The sequence below is a fragment of the Oryzias latipes genome, chromosome 14, assembly GCF_002234675.1.
Source record: "Oryzias latipes chromosome 14, ASM223467v1".
Classification (NCBI taxonomy): domain Eukaryota; kingdom Metazoa; phylum Chordata; class Actinopteri; order Beloniformes; family Adrianichthyidae; genus Oryzias; species Oryzias latipes.
In genome coordinates this window covers 28,565,558-28,574,712 of record NC_019872.2, presented here as the reverse complement: position 1 = coordinate 28,574,712, position 9,155 = coordinate 28,565,558, and the positions used below count along the sequence as shown (strand labels likewise).

The 9,155-nt window shown below is 40.9% G+C and overlaps 1 protein-coding gene across 1 annotated transcript; it reads left to right on the top strand.

Moving 5' to 3' along the window:
- The first annotated feature begins 6,585 nt into the window (after positions 1-6,585).
- On the top strand, positions 6,586-8,928 carry LOC110016577 (girdin-like). The gene has a single exon (XM_020709857.2). It carries the CDS (start codon positions 6,771-6,773, stop codon positions 8,856-8,858), a length of 2,088 nt encoding a protein of 695 aa, XP_020565516.2. The 5' UTR covers positions 6,586-6,770; the 3' UTR covers positions 8,859-8,928.
- Positions 8,929-9,155: the final 227 nt, after the last annotated feature.

The window sequence follows — 9,155 nt, the reverse complement described above, 5'->3', positions numbered from 1 at the left end:
ATTCTATCAAAACTTTGTGTTTAAAAGCTTTCAGTTCAAAAATCAAAGCCGTCGTTCTTTTCAGATTAAGTCTGAACTTTTTTTTCCCTACTGATCTATTAATTGGTTGAATGCTGTGAAGCATTAAAGCATTCGATCCATTGTTTTCCTGTTTCTCTTTCTTTATTTAGCTCTTTCATCTTTTTCCAGCTGTGACGTTTGGTCCTTCAAATCCTTGAACTTTTCCAGATATTCCAGGATTTTTGCCTCCATTGAAATACATGGGGAATCCTTGGTGCAGAAGGTCGCTGGTTCGATACCCGACTCTGGCATTTTTCACAAAAATATCTTTTTTGTTATTGTGCAGTTTCATTTTGTGTATGGACTTTGATCATTTTCTTTCTTTATTTTGCCAATTATTACCCTTTAAGTTTAATTTTCATTCAGCAATATAGCATCAATGCTGTATTTTATTCTGGAAATGCAGCTCCTTTTAGTTTTTTTGTTTTTTGTTGGTTTGTTTTCTCTAATTTATTAAAATCCACTAATGGCATATTTTAAAATACATTTTGAACCCCATGCCCCCCGCCAAAAACATCATAAAATTACCTCATTTCATTCTAATGCTGATCATCACAAACCTCAGACAGTTTGGGGGGAAAAATCAAACAAAGTTAGAGAAAAGAATTCAAGACTCAAAATGACCAATTGTGGTCAGAAAGACAAACCAGACTCTCCATTTGTTCTTCCCCTTCACACACAAACAGTGAACTTCAAAAAGCTTTGTTTTCAACTCAACAGAAGAACACGACGTATTCTGAGCACAACCCAGTCCATCCTTTCCTCCTCAGACCCCACACAGACCTGAGCAGCTTCCCTGAACACGCTGTTGGTGTCTGGATGTGTTGTTCTGAAGCTCCACTCTGACGGTTTGGCCTCAGATTAAAAATTCATCCCAACTGCACGTCCTGACAGCTCAAACGCCTGAAAGCAGGCCAACAAATGAATTATGATCCTCCAACCAGAATTTAAGTCACACACCTTTACCTGACCAAGATTCAGCCTAATTCTGGTGTTTTTGGACTCACTCTGCACAAAACTAAAAAAAAAAAAAAAAAAAAAAAAATGCTGCATAGCAATGTTTGAAATGACCACACATTTTTTGGGTAAATTAGAGAAACTGTTGTTCCAAATGTGTCATGCTGAGGCATGAAACCAGAGTGACCCAAACGCTGAAACCCAGAAGGAGACTCAGACCAAGAGGAAGGTTTAGGAGGTTTAATTTGGCAGAATGTGAGTAGTGGCGTTTTTCCCAGGGTGAGGAGAGTCGGCTGGCTGGAGGAGTCTTGCAGGGCGGGTCCAGAAGCAAAGCATGAGAGACCAGAGGATCGCGATCAGGTGGGAACCAGAGGTGGATTTTCCTGAGGCAGAGCGAGAGGAACAATTAGTGACATGGAGCATGACAAAATACAGGAGCGTGACGAGGCCAGACTAAGCACCATTGGAGGAACAACGAACTGGCGTCGACTGAAGATCCAAGGGATCCTTATGAAGGCTGAGGCAGTAATGAGGTGAGTGAGTACAGCTGGTCGCATCCAAGGCAGAGAAGGCGGGGGAGGGGGAGAGTAACTGACAGGCCACCATGACAAAATGATTAAAAATATATCAGGTAAATCCTAAAATATTGAAGGATTTGATTGTTCAGCTTATTTTCAGCTGTCTATTTTTTTATATTAATTAACCACTGCATGAATCCCCTTCAGCAATAGTCTCAACTGCCCTTATGGGTGAATGCAGGCTGCATCGGGGTGAAAAAGGGTCAAACCTGTGCAGGCCACAAAGGTGACCTGCAGGAAATATCATAGACCGCTCAGAGAACCCGTAGAGAGAAAATGCTCGTGAACATTGCTGCTGCAGGCGACAGGTCCTAGTGAACATTTATACAACATGTAAGGGGGAAGAAGGTGAGAATTTTCCTTTTCTGAACCCCCCCAAAATCCTGTGGACTGCACAAGGAGCCCGTTAGTGCTGTTCACGTGGTACGTGCACGCTCCCTGCTGCAGCCTGGCTGTTAGAAATGAGGAAATTAGAGTGTAGTGTGTGTGGGCGTCTTACTCATATCTATATATATACATTTAACAATGGTACATTCCATCTTCATGACATCCCTTGAGGTGACGGTATGAGCCTCATGGAAACTGCAAGACGCACCTGTGCTCCTCTTAGGATGCGGCCGTCTTCTCTGACCTTCCACGCATCCGGACAACCCAAAAGCCCGCAGCACCGTTCAGGTCAACCCCTCTGTATGGGTGCATGATGCCACTGGGGCCTGGAAATTCACCATCACTGTAAATGTGACATTTTTTCTATCCTACAGTTTTCCAATTAGATTGAGAACTTGAATTTGGCATTTCTAACATGCAGCATGACTGCTCCTTATTGTTCTGATTCTTTTTTACTGGTATTAAACTTTTTTTAGTTTTAAAAAGGGGGCATGTATAGCATTTAATTAGACATTTTTGCTATTTTTATCCTTATGGTGATTTTTTTCTTTCTGGTTAAAAATAGGAACTATTTCTTATTCTTCTTACTTTGGCTACACTTTTATTTTTTCTGGGCACACAGCTGTTTGCATGTCCACTATAGCTCCTTCAGCAAAATATATCATCTCTGAGTTTTGCTTGTTTTTGCAAAAACCTGAAGTTTTCCTATTTTTCCCCAAACCTTTTGAGGTTCAAAACAGTTTTGTAGGTTAACTGTGAAGTAAATGGGAGACAGTAGAGCTCATGTGGCCCCACAGACCACAGCTCAGACCCCCACTCTGACCTTTAAATTAACTCTGTTAACCTCAGCGCCCCCACCTCCATCAGTTTTCTGCTCCTTCCATGTTTTGAGACTTTTTTTTTTTACAAAGCTGCTCCATTATTAACGATAGGCGGCCATGTTGAGCTGATGTCTGCTTGCTTGTTCTCTCTTAATGAAGCAGTGTCTAAAGTGGACGTGAAGGGGGCGAATGGGAGGAGAATCTTAAATGTTGAGTAAAGAAATGGAGAGGCTGTGGAGACAGCAGGAGACTGAGAAACAGTTCCGAAAAGGTTCGTCCTCCCGGCTAATTTGCTGACATGGGGGCATCATCGGGGCCGGCCTCCCAATAAGACGGTTTCTTGGAGGAGCAGAGCGAGCTGCGAAGGGAACAAAAGTGGCCGTGCCCCGTAAATCCTGTACCCAATTAATCCATATCAATAATTAAAAGCATTTTCTGCACAGTGCAAAAGCTGCAGATTGAGTTTCCTTCCAGCAGACTTGATTGTTATGACAAGCAGAGTCTACATAATGACATTAGCCATTAATAATTCACTGGCGGAGCTGCGTCTCTGCAGGTGACAGGAGGCCGGAGCTGCGGCCGCCATCACTTACTTAGTTCACCAATTATGAGAGGTCAGGAATTAGGAATGGAAATGAAGAAGCTGCTGCAGTCTGTGTGTTCTTGGTATGAGCTGAATGTAAAAAGGAACTGATGGAGACCTTCCTGTGCTGCAATCCTCTCAGGTAGCCCTCATTAAACGTAAGACATCAGTCTTTGTAACGAGGAAGGATGTCTTCTTTAAAATGAATTTTAATGTTACTAAAACAACAGGTTCCGCTCTTCTGGGGGTTTTATTAACAAACTCTGACTTTTCATCTTCCCAACACCGTGGAGTTTTCTTTTAAGGATTTTTCCAAAAAGTCCTGAAGGGATTGGGTTTCTGAGAATACTATAAAAAAAAGTTGAATATGGAAAAATATACTAATTAATTGAAACTTTGTTGCAGAATTTATGTTTTTTAAGTATTCTTTTTTTATTTTTTGCATGAAGCTTCTAAATTGGAAAACAATTGCATTTTCTTTTCAAATTTTTGAGCTTTGAAGCTGTCTGTCATTTAAGATGAAAGATGATAAAAAGAAAAGTTTGGGTCTTCTACTGCCCCGAGTGCTCCAATTACCACAGGCACCACTGTCACCTTCACTTTCCATGCTTTCTCCAGTTCTTCTCTGAGTCCCTGGTATTTCTCCAGTTTCTCATGTTCCTTCTTCCTGATGTTCCCATCGCTTGGCACTGCCACATCCACCACAACGGCTTTCCTCTGTTCTTTATCCACCACTACAATGTCTGGTTGGTTTGCCATTACCATCCTATCAGTCTGGATCTGGAAGTCCCACATCTTTGCCCTCTCATTCTCTACCACCTTCGGAGGTGTTTCCCATTTTGACGTTGGGGTTTCCAGTTCATATTCTGCACACATGTTCCTGTATATTATTCCAGCCACTTGATTGTGGCGCTCTATGTATGCTTTCCCTACCAGCATCTTACACGCTGCAGTTATGTGCTGGATTGTTTCAGGCGCCTCTTTGCACAGTCTACACCTTGGGTGGACAATTATTTTGACTGGCGGCCCACGTTTGGTTGTAAAACTGGATAGAAGGGCCGGACCAGGAGCAGATGCGTGGAGTGAGAAAGAAATAACATGGAATCTGGATGAAAACTTTTGGATTGAAAATTATATTTTAAAACAGAACATTTTAGAGTTTTTAGGTCAAAACTTTTGTTTTCATTTTAGAGCCAGTTGCACCAGGGAGTTGGAGCGTGCTCTATGAATATGAAAGTTTCATTCATTCACGATCCTTTTAATAAAATAAATAACACTAGTTATGAAATTTAAAAAATGACCAAATAACTTTGCTTTTTACAAACCATTTTTCTCAGACATGAACATTTTCATCCTGTTCTATTGTTTAAATTCTCAAAATTCAAACCTTCATAGAAATTAAGTCCAGCATTATAGACTGAAAACAAAGATCTGATCCCGATCACAGATTTCTGTAGATCTAAAGAGCTGTGTGTTTCTGTACAGGAGACACGGCAAGGAGGAGATTGATTGACAGGATCTCCAGCCAATCAGGACACAGAACAGTGTGCGCTGTTTGGAAAAAAAAGCAGCATAATTGCTCTGAAAGAATGAGCAAAACCACGAAAGACGAACTGTGACATAGAAAAGTAAGACCGCCTTCTGTTCTGTTTGACAGATTTTAGAAGGATTCGGATCGGGGTGAAAACGTCACGTTCTATGCGGGTCTTACGACGGAGTTTTAGGGCCCGTTTACAAAAAACGTTTGTTTGCTTATTTTATTACAACTTTTAAGTTGTAAATTGACGAGTTTTTTTTCTCTTAAATTTACGACTTAAAGTCTATTAATTTTACTTTTCTTGTTTTGTTTTTGGTGGCTCTAAAACTCCGTTGTAGGGTGTCAATCATGTGGCCGGATTTAAAGAACTCATGCGTCTCTGATATTGTTCAGAGGGCCAGACCAAACATGGAGGCGGGCCGGATCCGGCTCGCGGGCTGTAGTTTGCCCACCCCTGGTCTACACCGTGGGTCTTGTCTGGTGTGGTAGATCTGAGCCTCTGTCGCTCTGGTGCTCAGGGCTTGTTCCTCTCTGAGTAGTAGCATTCCAACAGAACCTTTAGTCCATTTCCATCTGGTTCCAGTAGCCCACTTTTCTTCAGGGTGCTCTGGTCCTCCAGTCCCTGACGCAGAGCTTGTTTGGCCGGGCGACGTCTGACTGTCATGTGCTTCAGTGTCTCTCATGGGTTATGAGGTAAGTTGTAGGGCTAAGAGTCTTAACCAAGGACCCTCACCAGTTATTACTGAGTGGAACTTCACACCCGTAACTATCAGAAATCAAAACACATATCATTTATTAAAGACACAATTAAAGAAATGGCTCATTGACATTCAGAGCTGTCAACACTGAGTAAACCTCCTCTCGCCGATCCTCGCAACTGTCTTGTCTTTTATGTGCACGTATGTTCTTAAATTTGTCTGATTTTGGTTTGTTTTATCACCAATTTTTTTCAGGTTAACTGCTAATTTTATTGAATGCATTGTTTAATATATGTATGTAATGTTATGTAAATAGGTAATTTTATTTTGGTCTTTTAGAGTGAATCCGGTTTTTTAAGAGTTTTTCCTTACCGCAAAGGGGGGTCTAAGGGCAGGGATGCCAGTATAGCTTAGTCAGTTTGTTAGTTCATTTTAGTATTTTCCTATTGAACTCTATGTATTCATGATCCTTTTGAGTTCATGTTTTACTTCGAAGCCCATCGAGACGACTGTTGTTGTGATTTTGGGCTATACAAATAAAATTGAATTGAATTCTATTGAATTGAAATTAATTGAATTGAAATGAATTGACTTGAATTTTAACATCTACACAGGGACTGCAGATAAAAAATAGCCCTTTGGCTAACTCTGGCATATTGACAGAAATGTTTATTAATATGCGCTTTATATTAAATAAATAAATTAAAATAAATTTAAACTCACCATTGTTATGGTAATTGCCCCATCAAAAGTTCATTCCTTCCCTGGAAAAAAAGGGGTTTTGATCAAAGCTATGTGTACCCATGTCTCACCCTGCTGTAGCACAATGACATCACTGTCTTTATGATGTCATCACCACCCACCTGATGCTAACGATGACATCACCAAAAAGGTTACCTCATTTCATCAGCTCAGGCCCATGACACAATGATATTGATGATGTCATATGATGTCATTTGATGTAGTTTGATGTCGTTTGATGTCGTTTGAGGTCATCAAATAATCTTTATGAATACACCCCGTTCTCACTAACTTCAGATCTTTTGAGCAAAGCTGGTGAGCTAAGCCAACGGGATTGAGACACACGATCGAGACCTAACTGAATTCTGACTGACGGATTGAGATTTTAAAGCAACAATTCACTTTAAAATGTCAGACAGCGTGAGTTTTACTGAGATGAAAGTTCAAAACAATTCTTTCAACAAAATCAACAAGGTTTTGGCGGGAATTCTTGAGCAAAATTCTGCTTCCACCAAACACTTGGAAGAACTCTGCAAGGATTTACCAACCATGAAAACCTTGAAAAACCAACGCAAACAACTGAAAAACGTACAAAAAGCTGCTTCTGAGGAAAAGGTTAGACTGATGAAGAAGGTAGAACAGATTAGAAAAGCCATGAAGAAGCAAATGCTGGTGGAAGAGGAGTGTGAGGGAGAAAAACAAAAAATCAGAGAGGCCTTTGAAAGCTTCAGAACTTTGAAAGAAGAAATGACAGCTCTGCAGTCCAAACTAAGGCCACTCAAAGAGGTAGAAGCAGAACTTTCTGACATGAAGTTTGAAAGAAGGAGCTTGGAATCAGAGAATGCAGCTCTGAAAGCAGAACTCCCCAAACTCCAGAAGAAAATGGACCGCAACGAACAGATGGCAAAGATGTACAAACATGGATTTGATCAGTTCCACACTCTGGAAAAGGAAACTGCTGCACTTAGGCAATGCCATGAAGAGCTACTGAAACAAGTAAATGAACATGAGAACATGAGGAAAATTTATCCCAAAATGATGGCACAAAGATGCCTGCTAGAACAGCAGAAGAAGAGACTGGAGGAGGAGATTTCACAACTTAGACTGCAGGAAGACGAAGCAGGACAGCTGCTTTCTTACTTTAAGGGTCTAAAGGATGAAATGGATTCTCTCAGAGAAGAAACCACAAATCTCACAGTGAAGAGAAACAAACTGATGGATCTTCTTAAACAGCGAGAAACGTTGGAATCCGAACACTATGAAATTAAAGCAGAAACCGTCACCTTGAACCAAATCAAGACAGATCTGATCGTGGAAGTGGAAAAACTGCAACGCGAGGATTCAGGCCATGTGGAGAAAAAGCTTCAAGCTGTGAAGAAGGAAGATGAGACTTTGAGGAAAGAGATCAGAAACTTGGAGAAACAAGTTAAAGCTCTCCAGGAGAAACAAAAGGGGCAGCAGCAGAGGGACAAAGAGCTGGGAATCCAATTGAACCAGGAACAATTAGATTCACTGGAACAGGAGACTGAAGACCTGGAAAAAGAAAAGAAAAACTTGACAGACATGATCCAAAGTCTAAAAGAAGAAGATTCCCAATATGAGGAAGTCAAAGCAAAAACAGCCAGTCGAATGAAGAGAAACTTGGAGCTCAGCGATCAAGTCTTAAAGCTGCAAGACCAAGTCCTGCAGTTTGGCGATGTGGAAGAAAGAATCCGTGCTGTGAAGGAGGCGAATCTGAATGCAAGAAAAGAAAGTTCTGTTCTACAGGACAAAATCACAAATCTAAATGTTCAGGTTCAGACTCTGCAGCGGCAAACTAGAGCTTACCAGCAGGAGCTTCATGAACTCCAAGACCAACACCAGGAAACAGACAAAATGAAGAAAACATTGACTACAATTCTGGAAGAAAGCCGTGACCTACAGAAGCAAAAGGGAGAGCTTGAAACTGAGGTTCTATCCAAACGACAGCAGTTTGCCAAAACCAAGGGCCTCACTCTCAAACACAAAAAGCAAAAAGAACATTTGGATCACCTGAAGCAGGAAACTGAGGAGCTGAAAGAAGAAAAGAACAATTTGACAGAAATGATCCAAGATCTGAAAGAAGAGGTTTCAGAATGTGAGGAACTAGAAACAAAGACAGAGAATCAGACCAAGACAAACTTGGAGCTCGGCAATGAAGTCCTAAAGCTGCAAGACCAAGTCCTTCAGTTAGTCGACGTGCAGGAAAACATCTGTGCTGTGAAGGAGGTGAATTGGACCCAAAAGGGGGGAAGTCCTGATTTACTAGAAAAAATGAACGATTTGGATGTTCAGGTTCAGACTCTACGACAGCAAACTGGAGCTTTACAGCAGGAAGTTACTGAACGCCAGAATATGAAAGAAAACTATCTGAAGAAATTAAAGGAAAAATCCAGACTGGAAAACCTGAAGAGAGAGCTGGAAAATAACCTGCGAGGACAGAACAAAGAATGCCATTGGTATTGGGTTGATGCATAACCAGCAAAAAAACTTTTTGGCTTCATTTAATCAATAAAAAAATCTAAAAAGTATTATCTTAAAAAATTCAATTCAGTAGACATAAAAAGAACAAAAACCAAAATAAAAACAATAAAAAAAATGTCATATTATAGAAACAGTGTTGTTGCACATTCAATGGTGAGTTATTCTGAGGGAAGTCTGAGATGACATTAGAGTAGGATTAGAGTTGGGGGGAGGTAGAAAGCGGGGGTGGGGGGTGGTGGGAGGGGTCAATCCTGTGTGAAAAGTGGGAAGATGCTGGACTGAGCACAAAGG

Coding starts and splice junctions, on each gene's coding strand:
- LOC110016577 (XM_020709857.2), top strand. CDS start 6,771: ATGTCAGACAGCGTGAGTTTTACTGAGATGAAAGTTCAAAACAATTCT.